Below are 21,880 nucleotides of genomic sequence, written 5' to 3' on the forward strand. Positions count from 1 at the left end.
AGAGTCGGTGATATTTGTGTGAAGACCGATGTGCGCTGTGCATTGGTTCTCAGGGATGTGAGGCATATCCCAGACCTTGGCCTCAACTTGATGTCGACGGGAAGGTTGGATGATGATAGCTATGAAAGCCGGTTTGCTGGTGGGCGTTGGAAGCTCATCAAGGGTTCATTCATCGTAGTCAGAGGAAAGAAGTGTTGCACCCTTTACAAGGCAAGTGTCAGTGTGTGTAAGGGTGGGTTGAACGCAGCGAAAGATTCAACTATTGATATGTGGCACATGCATCTAGGCCACATGAGTGGAAAATGACTTCAACTACTAGCGAGGAAGCGACTCCTTCTAGACGTGACATGTATGTCTCTCAAAACCGGTCTTGATTGTTTATCAGGGAAACAATATAGAGTTTCATTCATCAAAACTGCTTCTTATATTAATAAAGTGCATGTATTAGATATGGTTTATTTTGATGTTTGTGGTCCTGTGAGGACAAAAACCTTAGGTGGGGCATTGTATTTTGTCACTTTTATAAATGATGCATCTAGGAGGGTTTGAGTTTATGCTTTAAAATCCAAGGACGAAGTCTTTGGTGTGTTTAAATTATTTCATGCTATGGTCGAGAGAGACAGGTAGATCATTGAAGTGCATCTACATTGACAATGGTGGTGAATGCATTGACGACTTTCATGAGTACTGCAAGTCTCTAGGTATATGGCATGAACAGACGGTTCCCAAGACCCCCCAGCATAATTGTGTAGCTGAGCGAATGAATCGCACCATTGTAGAGAGAATCAGATGCATGTTATCCCATGTGAAATTACCCAAGATGTTTTGAAGAGAAGCAATGCACATGGTAGTGTATCTGATAAACAGGTCTCCATCAGCCCCGTTGAATGGAGAAGTATCCGAGAAGGTGTGGACTGGACAAGATCCATCGTACAGTCATCTCAAGGTGTTTGGATGCAGGGCATCCATTCACGTACTAAAGGACGAAAGGTCCAAGCTCGATATGAAGATCAAGCAGTGTGTGTTCTTAGGGTACAGTGATGAAAAGTTCGGTTGCAGATTGTGGGATCCGACCGAGAAGAAGCTCGTAAGGAGCAGAGATGTGGTTTTCTTTGAAGATCAGTGTATAGAAGACATTGGTAAGCCAGAGAAGAACCAACCTAGTTCAGGTGAGCTAGAAGATATGAATTCGATTATTCCTCCCCTGGTGCCTGATGACGGGGGAGTACAATAAGGTGCAGAGGACGAGATAGTTCCTTCAGAAGATGGACTAGGGGAGCAGCCCCTACTTGATCCATCTATTGAGCCACAGGTGAGGAGGTCATCTAGGGACAGACAACCGTCCAAGAGGAACTCGCCGCATGAGTATATTATGCTGACTGATGGGGGAGATGCAGAAGATTATTCTGAAGCCCTAGCCGACAAGCATAAGACGGAGTGGTTGAAAGCTATGCAAGAAGAGATGAAATTCTTGCATAAGAACCACACCTATGATATGGTGAAATTGCCTAAGGGCAAGAAAGCTTTGAGCAACAAGTGAGTGTTCAGAAAGAAGGTTGAGCAGAAGAATTCACAAACAAGGTTCAAGGCCAGACTTGTGGTGAAAGGGTTTGGTCAGAGGAAAGGTATAGACTTTGAGGAGATATTCTCACTAGTGGTGAAGATGACATCCATATGGGTGTTGCTTGGGTTGATGGCTAGCATAAATCTAGAGATAGAGCAGTTAGATGTTAAAATTGCCTTTCTCCATGGTGACCTGAAAGAAGAGATCTACATGCACCAACTAGAGGGGTTCGAAGTCAAGGGCAAAGAGCATATAATGTGTAGGCTGAGAAAAAGCTTGTATAGGCTGAAACAAGCTCCACGACAATGGTACAAGCGGTTCGACTCGCTCATGTTACAACATGGGTATGACAGAATGGAGTTGGACCACTGTATGTTCACGCGCAAGTTCTCAGATTGTGATTTCTTAGTTCTGCTGTTATACGTTGATGACATGCTCATCATGGAAAAAGACATTAAGAAGATCGACAGATTGAAACAGGAGTTGGGCAAGTCTTTTACGATAAAAGACTTGGGCCCGGCTAGACAGATCCTAAGAATGAAGATAACTCGTGACAGAAGTAGCAGGAAACTTTAGCTGTCACAAGAGCGGTATATTGAGAAAATCCTAGAGTAGTTCAATATGAATGCAGCGAAGCCGGTCAGCACTCCATAGGATGGTCACTTCAGATTGAGCGACATGTAGTGTCCTAAGACGAAGGCAGAGGTGGAAGAGATGCAGAAGATACCCTACGCGTCAACTGTAGGAAGTTTGATGTATGCTATGATGTGTACACGCCCAGACTTAACATATGCGGTTGGTGTTGTCAGCCGGTATCTTGCTAATCCTGGCAAAGAACATTGGGTAGTGGTTAAGTGGATACTGCAGTATCTAAGAGGCTCATCTAGGTTGAGCCTATGCTATGATGATGGAAAACCTGTGTTAGAGGGCTATACAAATGCAGATATGACGACGATATAGACTCTAGGAAGTCTACCTCGGGGTTCATGTTTACGTTTGCAGGGGGAGTAGTTTCTTGGCAGAGCAAGTTACAGAATGTCGTAGCATTGTCGACGACAGAAGCCGAGTAAATTGTAGTCACAAAGGCATGTAAAGAGATGCTTTGGATGAAAATGTTCTTATAGGAACTTAGCTTGAAGCAGGAGGAGCACGTGGTCTATTGCGATAGTTAGAGTGTTATAAACTTGAGCAAGAATCCATGTCAGCATTCCAAGTCAAAGCACATAGAGATTCGGTATCACTGGATCAGGGATACTTTGGAACAAAAGGTGTTACAGCTTGAGAAGGTTCACACGGACGATAATGAGTCAGACATGATGACCAAGGCTTTGCTCAAGGGCAAGTTTGAGGTTTGTAGAAACCAGACTGGCTTCAAGAAGGTAAATCCCTCCTAAGTCAAAAAAGGGAAGATTTGATGGGATTTTTTCCCCGTGCTCGACCGGTCGTGAGCCTTACACGATCGGTCGAGGGCTGGTGCACGACCAGTCGTGGAGTCGAGTCCTGACTCGACTCAAAGTCTAGCGACTCGACTCAAAGTTGGACTATTTTTTCTGGGGGTGCTTGATCGGTCGAGGGTGGTGCTCGACTGGTCATGGGTGGCATTCGACCGGTCGTGGTCTCGTCTCGACCGGTCGTGGTTATGCAGATTCGTTCTGCGATTTTGCGGATTGCGAAAATCTGAGTCATTTTGCAATTGAGATGCGAAAAGGAGTTTCCTAAAACTATAAATAGGGGTTCCTAGGATTTTTATGTACATATGAAAAACACAAGAGGGCTATCAAAGGTGTGATGGAAAGAGAGAAAGAGAGAGGAAGCTTGTAGAAGTGAGATTATGCTCGTGGAGGTTATCTACTATGTAACTTATATCTCAGCGTTTCTAAGTCCTCGTAATCGGTGAGATCTCTCCGTTTTTCTTTTATTCTCTCATTGTTTATCCACTCCTGTGTGAGTGAAGACGGTTGTAACGTTCTACTTCGTAGTGGATTATTGATCTGAACAAGGTCCCGTGGTTTTTACCTCTTTAAGGGTTTTCCACGTAAAAATCTCTTGTGTGGTGTGTGATTTATGCTTTGATTTATTTCATTGCTTTATTATCCATAATTTTGGTTTGTTTCGGGAGGCTAGATCCTAAGGCTTTGTGCAAGGCCCCCAACATCTTCCTCAACTTCACTGATCTCCCAAGGACTGCTAGAGGCTCATTGGTCCTAGACACATCAGGGGTGGGCCAGATTCAGCACTGTCGGTCCAAAAAAGGGATTGGTTAAGCTATCCCTGCCTTGCCTTGTCTAGCCACCTCCCGGCCAGCCTATGAGCAAGTTCCCTCTTTCATCTAGGCCATTGTCCTCCCTGGCATTGTTGCCGCTGATCTCGCTGGCTCTTCTATCGGCCAGAGCGCTTTCTCAGCTGCTGCTTGCTTTTTGTGGCTGCAGCTGGCCCATGCTGCTGTTGGCCTTCCTCGGCCCCTTGTCTCCTCTCTCAGTTTTCCTTCTTGTCTCCCTTCTTTTGTCTTTCATCCGATAGGCTAGCCCGTTCTTTTTGTTACTGGGCATGCCCGAATGGTTGTATATTTTGTCCATCTAATATACAGTTGGTGGCATGTTCCACCTTTTGCCCAAAAAAAAAAACAGAAAAAAGGCCTAAGGATGTGTTGTACTCCAAAAAAAAAAAGAAGGTAGGCCCCACATATGCATCAGATGTTTGGTGTAGATAGTAGCCGTAAAAAATGTGGGCCACACATGATCAATGTGCCATTAGGTGTAATGTAAGTTCCTCTTTACACTTCAGATAATACAATAGTAGAAAGTAGTATAATTGTATATTTAACAGGTATGCCCATAAATACTAGCACCCATGAAGAAAACACTTTCAAATATAACTTGGAATAAAAGCTGGTTTTGTTCTCAACAATATCAAATAAGAAAATACACATTAAAAAAAAAGAAGCAAATAGCTAACGTTTCATAACCAACAAATCATTCACCAATGTATCAAAACTAATGTAAGAAGACCCTCCAACTTCAACAGCTTTTCTAGCTTTCTTCTTCCATTTCATTGCATTCTTTCTCATCTCCTTCCCTTTCTCTCCTTCCATCAATTCCTTAATAACACCCTCTACTTTCTCTCTCTTCACATCACCATCAATCTCCATTCCATTCCCCCAAACAGTGCATGCGTAGCGGCAATTCATCTGTTGATCTGCAAAGAAAGGCCAGCACAGCATTGGAACACCACTATGAATGCTCTCCAATGTCGAATTCCATCCATTGTGTGTTAGAAACCCGCCCACCGAAGGATGATCTAACACTTGCTTCTGTGCACACCAACTCGCTATCACACCCCTTCCTTTTGTTTCCTCCAGGAACTCTGGATCCAAAATAGCTGATCCCCCAGATACAAGATTGGGCCGGATGATCCACATGAATGGATGGTTGCTATTAGCCAGCCCCCATGCGAACTCTTTCAACTGTTCCGGTGTCACAATAGTAACGCTACCGAAATTCACATAAACAACTGTACCATCACCTCTCTTGTCTAACCACTTAATAAATTCCGTCTCTTCTTTCCATAGATTCGACTTAATGGAATTCAACTTGGGATTTGGAATCTGATTACAGAGTGCGAATAAAGGACCTATAGCATAAGTTCGTTGCAGCTTAAATTTATGCTTGGCGGCATCAATTATCTCATTATCCAATTCTTCAAATGTATTGAGAATGATTGCTGAAGCCTTCAATGAAGTCTGAACCGCCTGTCTGCAGACGTCGAGCAAGAAATCATTGGGGTCCACCGTTCTGATCATAGTTGGAAGATCCTTAAGACGTATGTCTGGCATTGCCGGAATCCAGTCGATATGAGTGTCGAGATATCCGTTGGTTGAACAATTGGCATCTATGGATAATAATTTTAAAAAAATGGCATTAAGACTATCTAACATTGGGTTAAGGTAATAGAAATGTAATGGTAATGTTTATTATGAAATATAAAAAAAGGGCCACATTCGTTTTTAAAACTGAAGTCATCGGTTCAAGTGCTCACGTGGAGTGTGCTATTAAACACTGATGTCATGGGTTCAAGTGCTCATGTGGAGGTGTTGTGCAAGTCTGTTTAAAAAATTAAAACGAAATAAATACAGTAGGGAAAAAACATTTACCATAAAATAAAACCATTGACATTAAAAGAATGGGGATTCATATAGTGGGCCAAATGTAGGGGAACCTTCCCATGAATATAGTTGCATTGCGACTCATCATCGTCCACATCACCAATCAGGGCTGCCCATTAGTTTCAATCCACTTGTCATGGGCTGCCTTGAAAATAATCATATCAGTCAGATGTTCACACCACCCAGTCGATGGAATGCAAAAGTGGATGGCCAAGATCATTCACAAAAGATAGTTTCAGTCATGGAACCATCAGATCACCTTATTTTTGCATGGTAGATGAAGCGGACCTAATGGACGGTATTTTCTCGATCTTTCCTTCTCCAGTGTGTGCTTAATAAAGTTCAAGGAAATAATATCGTAGTAACATCTTAGAATGGATGGCCTTTGATGGTCAATGATCTATCGGTCAGGATTATCTGATAAGTGTAGCACTTTACCCATGGCCCCTGCCCAAAATTTTAAGGGATGGATTGAACTATATGAATGCTATGTGTACATCAGGTGTGTGCATGAGCATGATGCAACCTAAACCCACCATACATGAGGTAAAAACAGGAACATACAATGCTTTGTCGAGCTTTTATTAGGCCCAACAAATTGTACATGTTGGTCCCACCTGATGGTCCAAATCATTCACGGGATGGCCCCCTCAGTGGTTGGCGACCACCACAAGATCCTCCATCAAGCATTCCCAACCATCCGATTTGGCCCCTTGCAGATGGCTAGGATCAACAGAGGTCCTCGCTCTTGCTCCGGTGGTAGACTCTCGGGAGTTTCAACACCTGGTCCAGGGTTCGAGTACCCATAGGTGGTAAAATCCCACTAGAGTGTAGAGCTGGGCAATCCTAACCTGATCAGGTGGATCTGACCCGTTCTGACCCGATCCAACGGTCTGGATCAGTACGAATGGGGTTGATTAGGTTAGATCCGAAATCTTTTCGGGTCGAAATCGGATCCACGCCTACCCGACCGACCCGGCCCATAAACCGATCCGATTGGATCCGAACCGACCCGATTCGGATGTATGTGTTTCATTCATTCTGTTCATTCATTTTTAAAGTTTAAGTTATAGCTTGGTAGCAAAAATGAGAGTAATATAGATCTCAGGTGGACCACACCACACGAAAACAATAGGGGTTGGATATCCAACATTAAAATCCCCCTAAGGCCTACTATATTGTTTATTTGATATCTAAGGCCTACTATACTGTTTATTTGACATCCATTCCGTTGATTAGGTCATACAGTCCCAGATGAAGAGAAAAAACAAAGAACACCTAGATCCAAAACTTTTTTGGCCCTCAACATGTTTTTAATGGTCAGCTCTCATTCAACACTGTTTCCTGTAATGTGGTCAACTTGAGAATTGGATATACCTCATTTTTAAAATTATATTGTAAAATGATCAATAAAAATATATGGACGGCATGGATGAAACACATACATCATGGTGGGGTCCACTTAGCACCGACTTATGTCATGGAGAGTAGCCAGTCCGTTCCCCTCTCCGTACGCTCAATGATCTGACATCCCCTCTCGTCTCCAGCTATATTTAGTTACGTGTCGTGAGAAGACGAGCACTAACGCTCCTCGAGCTCCCACTTGTATGAACGGTTCAAAGGATATCAAAGTTGCGTGGCCCACTGTGATATATTTATTATATCTATACCGTTCATATATTTTTAGACATTATTATAAAACATTATCCAAAAAATAAATAATATCTAAAGATTATCTGGACCACGCCACAAATAGCAGTAGAGAATGATTTTTACCATTAAATAATTCGTGTGGTCCCCACAATAGTTAGATCTGTCTTATTTTTTTGTTTCAAGCATTAAGATTAACTCGCAAAATGGATGGACGGTTTGGATATAACACATACCCCATTATTAGCAGGTGACGTGCTTTCATACGGCAAGTGTTATAAACAGCTGGCGTGAGAAGTACGGCACTGCACTTGCCTCAGTGCAGGTAAACATGGTAATACACATGGGAAAGCACCCATATCATTTTTTTAAAGTTACGTGGGGCTCACCTGGCTGTATATGTTTTATTTAAGCCGTTCATCTATTTTAACTTATCATTTTAGGCGTTGTGCAAAAAAGATGTAGTATATTCAAAGCTGAAGTGGGCCACACCACATAAAATAGTTAAATTAAATTTAAACTATCCGAATCCTGTCAAATCCAATCCGACAAGGTTTCTCTAACCGAGTCGGAATCGGTTCGGCTCAGTCCCACCATCTATCAGACTTGTCCGAGTCAGCTGACTCGGACTCGGTCCCGGATCTGTCCGAGTTGGCATCAGGGCATAGAGATTCGGGTCTGATCGGGTTTTACCCAATCCGATCCAATCCCGACCGATGCCTAGCTCTACTAGAGTGTGTGGTTGTGTGTGTGTGCGCGTGTGTAAAAAAAATAAAAAAAATAAAAAAAATAAAAAATAAAAATAAAAATATGAAGGAATGACCCGGACAGGATCAGCTCGCTCTAGGACCCGACCCGACCCATATAGACTGCTCTAAAATCATCCAAGTGAGCCAGTTCATTCACGTTTTGGTCAGGTGTTTAGACCCATGGATTAGCTTTATTTTCAATTTGTACAAGTTGGGTCCTTGGTTGAACAATCCAGACCATTGATAGTTCGGGCCCATATTGGATGGGTTGTTATCCTGAACAGAACAATCATATCCTTTCAATATATGGCCAGTAACTTCAAAGTGCAAACATATGGTTACAGTATCTTCCAGTCTTGGGAACTTGGGGATGGGTTATCCAGATGGGGCAATACAAATTAATGGTCTGGATCACTTAGACATAGCTCCATTGGTCCAAACTGAAAAACTCAAAAACAAATGTATATCCTATGTGAAGGAAACTACAATATACCTGACTGTTTGGGAGCTTGGAAAATACTTCCCAAGAAAGAATTTTTCTTGACTAAGCTTGCTCTCTGGCGCAAAACATTTTTCAAGAATATGTTTTCATAGGAATAAGATCTATAATTTTTCCCAGCGTTGCTTTTTTTTTTTTTTTTTTTCTTCTCTAAATGTTTTCTTTTTGTAAAATTACTTCCAAGACAAAAGTCACTCTTTCTTCTTTATTTTTGAAGCTCCCAAACAAGTCCTGAAGAGATAGGGAGAAAGATAGTACCTTTGAATAAGTACCCTCGCTGTATGAGCTCATCAATATGGAAGAATCCCATGAAACTGCCACCGCACATGGGCCAAAATGCTACATCAGGGATCCCAAACTCGTCTCCGATTGGCTGAGCAACACTCACGAATGCATCTCTCATCATGCAACTCACTGGTGGGCCACCTTGAGTGTCCCCATTGATTCTCCTTATAAGTTCAGCCAAACCGTGTTTGGATATTGCCGAGGTGGATTCCGTAGGGTCTGGGGCTACATTGGCATCCTCAGGCACAGGTAGGCCATCAGGGATGGCCTCAAAACAGAACCCTTCAATCTCAATCGCTGGATCGATGGCACCGGTCCGGATGAGACGTAGATGGCTGAACTCGGTGTGGACGAAGGTGATATGGAAGCCTCTTGAGTGGAGTAGCTTAGCAAGGTGCATCATGGGTATGATATGGCCTTGGGCAGGACATGGGATGCAGATTGCGTGTGGCTTTTCCATTTTCTCGGAAGCCATTTCTTTCTAATTATCGCTTGCGATGAAATAATGTTGCAGAGACCACATATTTAAGTAGGGCTGCAACTTGAGTTCGGGTAAAGCTGAACTGATTGACCCAAATGGAGTTCGGGTTGAGAAATGACAGCGTTGAGCAAATTTGGGTCCGGTTAGCTTAGGTGGGGTGGGGTTGGGTGAGTATAGAGGAATTTGGATTGGAATTTGGATAAGTTCAAATAGTGGGTTAGGACCTCTTGAAGTTGGGTTGATCCTCTACCCCACCCAATCTACTCAAGTTGCACCCTTGAAAAAAAAGAAGCATGGTCATGAGACTTGGATGAGTCTGGTTCGGATATTCAGTCAACTTGGACATTTTAATTAGTCAAATTAGTCAGATTTTATATATTTCAATATTTCCTTTAATATGTTTTTTCAGCTTGTAATTTTCTGCAATTAATTGCCTTACATCACTTATGTAATCTATCTAATTTTCAAGTCATGTTTTTATGCGGTGCTTTAATCTTTTCCTCCATGGATACTCTCCACTGGCTACTAATTATAGATTCACATGCCTCTCATTACGAATAAGGCCGGCAATACTCTTCTATCATGCAAGCATAACCCGTAATAAAATTCTTGATTTAAACAGCATGTTTTGTATCTCTCTTTGGCTGACTTTTATTACATTGAATTTCAACAATTAGTATTTCATAAAGAGTAATTTCTCCACATGTCATGAAGGTATGCATGAGCTTGTGGGGTGGAAAGTATGGCACTTTGCTCAATTGGCGGGACTATGCATGGTTTTTATGGTTAGAAAGAAATAATAAAACTTTGAGGAATTAGTCGGGTCAAGTTGAGGAAGTGTTTTCTAAAGTTAAATTTCATGTAATACAATAGGCAGTTGCCACAAAGATTGTAAATCGATTTCCGGCCAGTTGGGTAGAGCTTTAAAGGCCTTTTCGGTGGATGTAAATTTTTTCTTTTTGATATATTCTACCTTTGACTTAATTTGCAACAAATTTTGTTTTAATCGCTGAAAAAAAAATAGTATTTCATCTTCAAGTTGTTTATCAACTTCATCTTTAATGGTATTATTAATTTGTACTTATTCTAAATTAGTAAGTTGATTTTAAGCATCGTATGAAAATTTCAAAATTTCAAAATTTCAATTATTTCTCATGACTCTGAGCTTAGTATTTCCTTATCTTTCTACATTGAATGTTCATAGAAAACCACATATCAATTGATCACTAATTATGGGAAGTAGATCCCACAATTTGTATCCAATTATTCCATTTACATAGTTAAGAAAAATGCACTTTTTGGACCTCGCATTTACTTTAATCATTTGCTATTTAGAAATTCACACATAAGTGTCATAATTAAAAGTACAAAAGAAGGAATAATTAGAAATTCACACGTAAGCGTACAACAAAAAACACAAAGAATGAATAATTAATAGATTTTTCAGATAATACCTCTTCAAAGATCTTGCAATCTAGTGCAATCGTAAGAAAATCATTTACCAAATAATAAGTCACGTTAATGGCTTTTGCCCAAAAACACCACTCAAGCATAACTGAACTCATGATGCTTCTAACATGATTCATAAGCATACAGTTTATATATTCAACGATTTTGTTCTACTATAAACTACTAGGGTTTTGTAATTCCCTTCAATGCTATATTATAAATTTTTTTGAATTCGTTTGAAGTATGCCTTCTTTCATTGTTAGTTTTGAAACACTTAGTTTTTATTTTCTTTTAGTTTTCAACCAACACTTTAAACATGATAAAAAAAAGATGAAACATCACTCTTCGTTTTCAACACTCAAACTCATATATTTTTGAAAAAAATCATCAATAAAAGAAAATAAAAATACTTCAAACTTTTCAAGGATTCATCGCGAGCCTTATAAGTGCCAAAATGAATTAAATTTAAGACATCATTATTTTTAATAGTGAAAAGGAAGAATTAAATTCTATAGAGTTTTTCAAATAAACAATTCACATTAAATTCTAAATTAGTAAACTTTAAATTAGAAAATATATTTCGATTAATAAGTATCTTTTGTCATTACTTTCTTATAATGTATATGTTATATCCATGCTGCTCATTTATTTTTTCAAATCATTTTAGGGCATAACAAAAAAATAATACAATGCAAAAGCTCAAGTGGACCACACTACAGAAAATAGTAGGTTCAATGGTGGATCACGCCAGAGCCAAAGCTTTCTCAACGGTTGGAATCTTGTAGATGGGACCATGACATTCTCCAACGACAGTCCGACATAACTGACTACACTCTTTAGGTGAAAAAGAACAAAATAAACCGTTTATTTTGCTTTCAGTGATCGATTGTGAGTTTTTTCTTTTGTTTGATTTGCACCGATATTCTAAAAGTCCTTTCTTGTGAAAGGCATTAAGTAATCCATCTTCGGAGGAAGAACCTCACTCTTCGATTATCGCCGGATCATTATAAACATTTGTAAGTGGCTGAGTAAGTAACCTGTCTTCTCATAATCTGGTTATATACATTCATATTGGACCTATTTACTTATTTTGGCGCTTGGGATCAAAGTTAATCGATTTGGATTGAGTTGCTATATTGATTCTCGCACACAACATATTCGTACCTCAACCATTTGATTGTAAATAGATGGAGTTGGTGAAGACATACACCGGATAGATTTCCTCAGCATCCTAAGCGTACTCACTCTCCCTCTGTCATGTGGACAATTTGCTTGCAAATGTCTCCTACAGTCACGGACGTGACTTGCCGGTGCCTCTTTGCCACAGGAAGTTGCCGTAGTAGGAAGCTATGTGGGGCCCACAAAGATGCCGGTTACAAACTATTCTATCCATCAATTTTTCAAGATCACAATAGGAGGGGAAAAAAAACAATTAGATAGATCCACTGATGCATTTTTGTCATACACTCTCAGATCCCATGAATTTTTTTGTCTTGCATGGCACTCAGGTCAGTCTAGCAGCAGGAGATGGGGTCCCATTTCTGACCGCAGCACATGGCACAATAAATCCTGTCACATTGAGTCATTTAGGTAGTCAATGGTGGCATAGTGACCGCGTTCCGACCGCAGCACATGGCACAATAAATCCTGTCACATTGAGTCATTTAGGTAGTCAATGGTGGAAATCTTGTCACATTGAGTCATTTAGGTAGTCAATGGTGGCATAGTGACCGTGTTCCGACCGCAGCACATGGCACAATAAATCCTGTCACATTGAGTCATTTAGGTAGTCAATGGTGGCATAGTGACCGCATTCCGACCGCAGCACATGGCACAATAAATCCTGTCACATTGAGTCATTTAGGTAGTCAATGGTGGCATAGTGACCGCGCAATCTGCATTGGTTGATCTCATGACTCGTACTGAGTGCCAATGGGACAAGCATGCATCAGATCCACCCCATCCATCAGGCACGGCATCACCTTTTCACCATGGGTCCTAACTATCAGTCTAATAAAATATTAGGTGGGCCACATCATATGGCAAAATGTAAAATCATGCTTAAAACTTCTAAATTCACGTGGTGTGATCCACATGACTCTTGTAATGTCCTTATTATTATTATTTTTTTTAAAAGAATCCATTAATCCTTGTGTAGCACATTAAATGAGTGGATTAATTGGATCGAATATTAAAACTATGATGGACCGCACACACTATAAACAATTTTAATTGTGGGACTTCCTACCTCAACTCTTTCCCATGGTGTAGCCTACTTTGAGCGTTGAATCAGCCTGAATTTTGTGCCCTATCCAAACACAGGTGGGGGTCCTTCATGAATGGGCGCCACCTGAAGGTCATGCATGCACGGTTCTGCCTAGCTAGCCACGCAAGTGTTTTGGCAGGGAACACACTAGTGGAAAGCTCTTGAGCTTGGGTTGCTTTGACTAGTGCATTGTAATGAATTTAACGTCTATAAAATCTACAAAGTCCATCAGGTTGACCACATCTTATTTGGCTTTGATACTAAAATTCAAGTTGATTCAACACTCAGGTGGACCGCGCAGTGGAAAATTATAAAAATGAAAACTTCTAAATTCTTGTAATATGGCCTACCTAAGTCATGAAATAGTGTGTTTTTTTTTTTTAGTAGTTCTTTAATCTGATATGACAATTCACATCATATGAATAGATTGGATGGCATGTAAACACCAAGGTAGGCCCTACACAAAACTATTGTAAGCATTACATCTCAACTGTTTCCTATGGTGTGGCCTAATGGTGCTTTGAATGATCATGATTTTTGAGTTCAATGGTTAGCATAATACAGACACCTAAACTGGGCGTTACAATCCCACTGGGTATGCTAAAAACCTGTTAGTGCTCGACTTGCAGTTCTTGTCACATAATAAGAACTGCAAATCCAGCACTAACAAAGAGCTCATTTAGTCATATAGTCATATGTAAAATTGCTACCAAAACTGCCAAGTTCAAAAGGTGTAGTCAGCCTGACCTAATTTTCAAGCTTATTGTTGTAATTTTGTATTTATCATAATGAATAAGACCTGATTAACGGGTTTGATAAAGTTACACACCATAGGAGCCGAACACACAACTACGGTTGGCATCCCATCTCCATTACTCTACGTTATATGGCCCATCTGAGCTATGGATCTATTTGGTTTTGGAATCAGGAAATGATATGATCACGGAAGCTTAGATGGGTGGATTTTACATATAAAACATGATGGGTCCCACATGCTCATGCATGTTTACGCACTACTTAAAATAGGCGTGTACATGATTCCAGGCCCACCACAACACATATGGGTGTCAATGGGCCGGGCTCCGGCCTGAAAAATGAGAATTCTGATTAGGCCCGGCACAAAACAGCCCAAAATCTGGCGGAGACCTACCTCAGGCCCGGCCCATTGACAGCCCTACCAAGACAGCCGTACCAATACCATTCCTTCCTGAGGAATGTTTTAGGGTTTCGGCATTTAAAGGAAAGGAGGAGCTCTTGATTGATCAAGCCTCAGCATAACTCAGAGGCTATGAGACTTAATTAGCCATTTTCCAACAGCCCCTTATGTTTGGTTTTCAAGAAATAATAATTTTTGACCACTCAATCTCAGCCATCCCATTTGTGGCTTTGCAAGTTTTAGCCATCCGTTTGAAGGTTGTCCTAAAAATCTATTCACTGCAGGAACCATCATAGGTGGGAAGGAGTTCTATTTGGGGTAGGTCATCAAAACTTAAAGGTTAGCATCACATCTCCCATTGTTCCCTGTGGTGTGGCGCATCTGAGTAGTGGATCAATCAGAATTTTGGGTCCATGATGTAATATAGAGTGATGCACTTGATGGATGGATTGGATGACACCCACACAACATGGCGGGGCCCACACAGCTGGGGTATTGACACTCGCTTAGAACAGGTGGTGTAGAGGATTTTTGGTCTTCTATCAGGCCCGGCCCATTGACAGCCCTACCAAGACAGCCGTACCAATACCATTCCTTCCTGAGGAATGTTTTAGGGTTTCGGCATTTAAAGGAAAGGAGGAGCTCTTGATTGATCAAGCCTCAGCATAACTCAGAGGCTATGAGACTTAATTAGCCATTTTCCAACAGCCCCTCATGTTTGGTTTTCAAGAAATAATACTGAAATTCAACTCGGACGCAAGCGAGCAGTATGTTACAAACCCTTTGGGGAGGAATTGCTATACGTGTACAAAATCAGAGCCGTTCGCCAGGTGGACTCTACCATTAACATCCGCACGCACAAAAATCAGACTTGCCTGTTCATCAGGTGAGGTAGAGAGGCAGCCTCCCCAACCACCAACCACTAGCAGCACAGCTCTTATAACAAGCATACAAAAACGCAGCCCAAATGATGTTTCTTAGCACATGACTTTATTCAACGTAGATCGTGGTTCTAAAAGGTGGGCCACACAGCTGGGGTATTGACACTCGCTTAGAACAGGTGGTGTAGAGGATTTTTGGTCTTCTATAAACGGGGCTTTATCGATGACCATTGGTAGGTGGGTCCATGTCTCGCATAGTAGCATGGACCAACCGTGATGATAGGATGTAAAGGAATGGTTGGATTCGTTCCAGGCCCAGAAAAGCCCAAGCTACTTACTTTTGGGCCCAATACATCACCATCAATCTCCATTCCATTCCCCCAAACGGTGCATGCGAAGCGACAATTCATCTGTTGATCCCCAAAGAAAGGCCAACACAGCATCGGAACACCGCTATGAATGCTCTCCAACGTAGAATTCCATCCATTGTGTGTTAGAAACCCACCCACTGAAGGATGATCCAGCACTTGCTTCTGTGCACACCAACTCGCAATCAAACCCCTTCCTTTTGTTTCCTCCAGGAACTCTGCCTCCAAAATAGCTGATCCCCCCGATACAAGATTGGGCCGTACGACCCAGATGAATGGATGGTTGCTATTCACCAGCCCCCATGCGAACTCTTTCAACTGTTCTGGTGTTACAGTCATAACGCTACCGAAATTCACATAGACGACTGTAGCATCACCTCTCTTGTCTAACCACTCTATACATTCCCTCTCTTCTTTCCATAGATTCGACTTAATGGAATTCAATTTGGGGTTTGGAATCTGATCACAGAGTGCGAATAAAGGACCTATAGCATAAGGTGGTTGCAGCTTAAACTTATGCTTGGCGGCATCAATTATCTCATTATCCAATTCTTCAAATGTATGGAGAATGATTGCTGAAGCCTTCAATGAAGTCTGAACCGCCTGTCTGCAGAAGTCGAGCAAGAAATCGTTGGGGTCCGCTGTTCTGACGAAAGTTGGAAGATCCTTAAGACGGATGCCCGGCATTGCTGGTATCCAGTCGATGTGAGTGTCGCATTCTTTCTCATCTCCTTCCCTTTCTGTCCTTCCATCAATTCCTTAACGGCACCCTCTACTTTCTCTCTCTTCACATCACCATCAATCTCCATTCCATTCCCCCAAACGGTGCATGCGAAGCGACAATTCATCTGTTGATCCCCAAAGAAAGGCCAACACAGCATCGGAAGCTAGCAAAAATAAAAAAGTAAATGCAGATGGTCGGGAATTGCTGCAGATTACTGGGTCTGGGTCTGGAGGAATCCTACTATGGTACTCTGTCTCTGGCATAGAATGTTCTGCATTTTGGGCGGCACCAACCCGCTATCAAACCCCTTCCTTTCGTTTCCTCCAGGAACTCTCGCTCCAAAATAGCTGATCCCCCAGATACAAGATTGGGCCGTACGACCCAGATGAATGGATGGTTGCTATTCACCAGCCCCCATGCGAACTCTTTCAACTGTTCTGGTGTTACAGTCATAACGCTACCGAAATTCACATAGACGACTGTAGCATCACCTCTCTTGTCTAACCACTCTATACATTCCCTCTCTTCTTTCCATAGATTCGACTTAATGGAATTCAATTTGGGGTTTGGAATCTGATCACAGAGTGCGAATAAAGGACCTATAGCATAAGGTGGTTGCAGCTTAAACTTATGCTTGGCGGCATCAATTATCTCATTATCCAATTCTTCAAATGTATGGAGAATGATTGCTGAAGCCTTCAATGAAGTCTGAACCGCCTGTCTGCAGAAGTCGAGCAAGAAATCGTTGGGGTCCGCTGTTCTGACGAAAGTTGGAAGATCCTTAAGACGGATGCCCGGCATTGCTGGTATCCAGTCGATGTGAGTGTCGAGATATCCATTCGCTGAACAATTGGCATCTATGGGTAATAATTTTAAAAAAAGTGGCGTTAAGATTATCTAACATTCGACTAAGATTTTGGAAATGTAAGGGGAATGGTTGTTGTGAAATAGAAGAAAATAGACGAAAACGGAATGCATAAGCTAGCAAAAATAAAAAAGTAAATGCAGATGGTCGGGAATTGCTGCAGATTACTGGGTCTGGGTCTGGAGGAATCCTACTATGGTACTCTGTCTCTGGCATAGAATGTTCTGCATTTTGGGCGGCTATACCGAAAGTAATGGCTTTTTGCAATAGTGGTGGCAGCTGGAGTTACGGGTCTTTGGCGTCTGATGTAGAGTGGGTCGCGGACAGTTTCATGGTCAAGTTGGATCAGAAAAGGCCCGGTCGACGATAGAAGTGATCTGGACCGTTGGACTTTAGATCGGGCGTATCTCACAATCCGGAATGAGTTATCAGGCGTAAAATATATGATTTTGGGTAGAACGAGCTACTTTAGCCAACCAACCCTGCTACGCCGGGTTGCGCAAGCTGGATTTGCGAAATATCCCTGGATCGACGGCCGTTTCCCTGTTTTAATTTCATTTTTATTATAAATAGTAAGTTTTAGTTTGATTATAACTCTTCATCCGTCAGGCTTTAGGAGTTGCGCCCAACGTGAAAAGAGTTTAGAATAATTAGGAGAACGGTTTGGTGAAGCCAAATAGGACACTTACTATTTTTGGCTGAAAACCTTGCGCACTAGTAGACACCATGACCGTCTATAAATAATAAGTTTACTATTTATCCATTGCTTGGTACTCCTATTTAAAGGGTTGTGAACTCGTTTTTATTGATTAATTAATCAATTTTGAATTTATTAGAATTTATTTTTATTTTCTACTTTCTTTTCTCGTGGATTTGAGAAGTCTCTGTGAGGAGTCCAGAGAAGCTCTGTGGATTCGGAGTAGCTATCTTCATCACGTTCATCCCTGCGTCCGCGTCTAGTGGTGTTTCTTGTTTTCCCAGCCTTCTGTGTTCTCTCTTCTCACATGCTATGTCGTGCAGCTCTGAATTTCGATGTGGATTTTTATGAGCTGTGGGAAGTCTCTGTTTATTTATTTATTTAATTGTATTTTATTTCATGGGGACATTTGATATACATCATTTAGATTTTGATGTTGGGTATATGATAGGTGAGGCACCCCTTCTTGGGGGGTGCTTGCCCAAATCTGATGTAGATTTTATATTGAATGATAACAAAATTACAGGTGGGTGTACTATCACTTTTTTTCAAAAAGATAAGAAAATTTATTAAAAAAAGTATGCAACATGAATAAAACTATTGACATTAAAAGGATTGGAGTTGATATAATGGGCCAAGTGTATGTAACCTTCCCATGAACATATATAGTTGACTCATCGGCTTAACATTGTTATTTGCACAGACAATCCTACACTATCAGTCAGGATTATCCGGTGACCGTAGCATTTTACCCATGGCCCATGCCCCAAATTTTAAGGGATGGATTGAACTATATGAATGTCATGTGTTCATCGGGTTCTTACTCTTACTCCAGTGGTACGTCAGTGTGTGGTGGTGTGTGTGCGTGTGTGAAAAAAATAATAAAATGTCACGTGTTCTTCAGGTGTGCAAGAGTGTGGTAGAGAGGCATGAGACGGAAAAGCAAGACCATACAATGCTCCGTCGAACTTTAGTAAGGTCTAATAAATTGTATATGTGGGTCTCACCTCATGGTCCAAATCATTCATACATGGTGTGCGCATGCGAAGTGCAAAGTGTCTCATAATACTATAGCCACAATGTTCACATTCGAGCCTGAACATGCGCACCGGAGCACACAATTCGAACATCTCAACCTCCAATACCTGAGTAATAATACATCCCATTATAAAAGATAAAACTTCTTTCATTCTTTTATACTCAAGTACGAATACTATACACATACAATTATAAAGCACAAAACTTCTTTCATTCTTTTCAACATGGGACTAAAGAAAATCGCAAACTTTCATTTGAAAATTTCAACATCATTTTGATGGGAAAATAAAATTTTCAAAATATTATTTATTGTTAAAAACCAAAATTTCAACACCATCTGATTTGGCCCCTTGCAGATGGCTAGGATCATCTGAGAGGGGATATTTGAAGGAATGACAGGACAGGATCAGCCCACTCTTGGACCCGACCCAACCCAAGAGAGCCAGAGCTGTGTCCAAGAGCAGCCCCACTCACGTTTTGATCAGGCGTTTAGATCGCGTGGATTAGCCTTTGTTTTGATCAATTTGTACAAGTTGGGTCCTTGGTTCAACAATCCAGATCATTGGTAGTTTGGGCCCATGTTTTGATGGGTTATTATCCTAAGCAGGACAATCCTATCCTTTCAATTTATGTCCTGCAACTTCAAAGTGTAAACATATGGTTACAGGATCTTCCAGTATTGGGAACTTGGGGCATGGTCATCCACGGTGGGGTAAAACAATTTAATGGTCTTGATCACTTACACATGACTCTATTGGCACAGACTGAAAAAATCGTGTATATCCTGTCTGGGAGTTTGTAAAATAATTGGGATTTTGACCGTACTCGTTTCTTGTATGGTAAAATTCCTGAAAGAGGTCGGGGCCTTCGAAATATTATGAGAGTGGACTATTGACAAGCTTTTGAAAATTATTCAGACCAAAATACCAAAATAATATCCAAAAAGGTTAGTTTTTCTTGACCGGAGGATTGCTCACTGGCCTAAAACATTTTTCAAAGATACGTTTTTATAGTAAGATGGATCAGAAAAGGCCCGGTCAACGACAAAAGTGATCTGGACCGTCGGACCTTAGCTCGGGCGTATCTCGCAATCCGGAATGAGTTATCTAACGTAAAATATATGATTTTGGGATAAAACGAGCTACTTTAGCCAACCAACCCCACTATGCCAGGTTGCGCAGCCCGAAATTGCAAAAAACCCCTGGATCGATGGTCGTTTCCCCATTTTAATTTCGTTTTTATTATAAATAATAAGTTTTAGTTTGATTATAACTCTTCATCCGTCGGGCTTTAGGAGTTGCGCCCAACGTGAAAAGAGCTTAGAATAATTAGGAGAATGGTTTGGTGAGGCCAAATAGGACACTTACTATTTTTGGCCGAAAACCTTACGCACTAATAGACATCACGACCGTCTATAAATAGTAAGTTTCTATTTATAGTAAGTCATGATTCTAAGAGTTTGAGTTGTAGTTTGATTAATTTCTTTCCCATTGCTTGGTAGCCCTATTTAAAGGGTTGTAAACTCGTTTTTAATGATCAATTAATCAATTTCGAATTTATTAGAATTTATTTCTATTTTCTGCTTTCTTTTGACAAGCTTTTGAAAATTATTCAGACCAAAATACCAAAATAATATCCAAAAAGGTTAGTTTTTCTTGACCGGAGGATTGCTCACTGGCCTAAAACATTTTTCAAAGATACGTTTTTATAGTAAGAAGTTATAAAATTTTATTTATTTATTATTTATTTTTTCCTCTCCAAATTCTTTATTTCTTTTGACAAACAACCTTGAAAGAAAAAGTGACTAATTCTTTTTTATTTTTCAAGCTCCCAAACAAGCCCAGAAGAGAGAGAGATATGAAAATGGTACCTTTGAAGAATCCTCGTTGTAAGACCTCATCAATATGGAAGAATCCCATGAAACTGCTACCAGCTATGGGCCAAAATGCTACATCAGGGATCTCAAACTCGTCTCCGATTGGCTGAGCAACACTCATGAATGCATCTCTCATCATGCAACTCACTGGTGGGCCACCCTGAGTGTCCCCATTGATTCTCCTTATGAGTTCCCTAAGAGGAGCCAAACCGTGTTTGGATATTGACTTGGTGGATTCCACAGGGTCTGGGGCTGTATTGGCATCCTCAGGCTGTGGGAGGCCATCAGGGATGGCCTTAAAACAGAATCCTTCAATCTCAACTGTTGGATCAATGGCGCCGATCCGGATGAGGCGTTGATGGTTCGACTCGGTGTGGACGAAGGTGATGTGGAAGCCTCTTGAGTGGAGTAGCTTAGCAAGGTGCATCATGGCTCTGATATGGCCTTGGGCAGGACATGGGATGCAGATTGCGTGTGGCTTTTGCATCTTCTTGGAATCCATTTCTTTCGTATCGCTTTCGAAGAAATAATGTTGCTGAGACCACAGATTTATAGTGAGTAGGGCTGCAACTTGAGTTCGGGTAAACCCGATCTGATTGACCCAAATGGAGTTTGGGTCTGGTTGGCTTCGGGTTAGGGAATTGCTAGGGTTGAGCAAATTTGGGTCCGGTTAGCCTAGGTGGAGTGGGGTTGGGTAGCTTCGATTCGAATTTGGATACGGTCAAATAGTGGTTCAGGACCTCTTTAAGATGGGTTGATCCTCTACGCCACCCAATCTACTCAAGTTGCACCCTTGAGAAAAAAAAAGCATGGTCATGAGACTTGGATGAGTCTAGTGCCGATGGTCGAGTCAACTTGGACATTTTAATTAGTCAAATTTTATATATTTCAATATTTCCTTTTATATCTTTCTTCAGTTTGTAATTATCTGCAATTAATTGCCTTACATCAGTTGGGTAATTTATCTAATTTTTAAGTATTGTTTTTATGCATTATTTTCATTTCCTCCTCTATGGATACTTTCCACTAGCTAGCACTTATAAATTCACATGCCTCTCTATATGAATAAAGCTCAAAGTTCTCTTTTGTCATGCAAGCATAAGACACAATATAATTCTTGATTTAAACAGAAGATTTTGTAGATATCTTTGGCTGACTTTTATTATTTTG

The 21,880-nt window shown here is 41.0% G+C and overlaps 1 protein-coding gene across 2 annotated transcripts in view; it reads right to left on the bottom strand.

The window, feature by feature from the left end:
- Positions 1-4,415: 4,415 nt before the first annotated feature.
- The window catches only part of LOC131233871 (7-deoxyloganetin glucosyltransferase-like), a 40,851-nt gene continuing 23,386 nt past the window's right edge, over positions 4,416-21,880 (bottom strand). The window contains exons 1-2 of one of the 2 annotated variants that reach the window (XM_058230711.1): positions 8,883-9,449; positions 4,416-5,452 (exon numbers count right to left, since the gene is read on the bottom strand). In XM_058230711.1, the coding sequence (XP_058086694.1) occupies positions 4,515-5,452; positions 8,883-9,384 (1,440 nt within the window). In that variant the 5' untranslated portion in view covers positions 9,385-9,449 and the 3' untranslated portion in view covers positions 4,416-4,514. Of the gene's footprint in view, positions 5,453-8,882; positions 9,450-21,880 lie in introns of those variants that run through there. The other variant, XM_058230704.1, reaches the window with a different exon arrangement.

This window comes from Magnolia sinica, chromosome 2, assembly GCF_029962835.1.
Source record: "Magnolia sinica isolate HGM2019 chromosome 2, MsV1, whole genome shotgun sequence".
NCBI classification, from domain to species: Eukaryota; Viridiplantae; Streptophyta; class Magnoliopsida; order Magnoliales; family Magnoliaceae; genus Magnolia; species Magnolia sinica.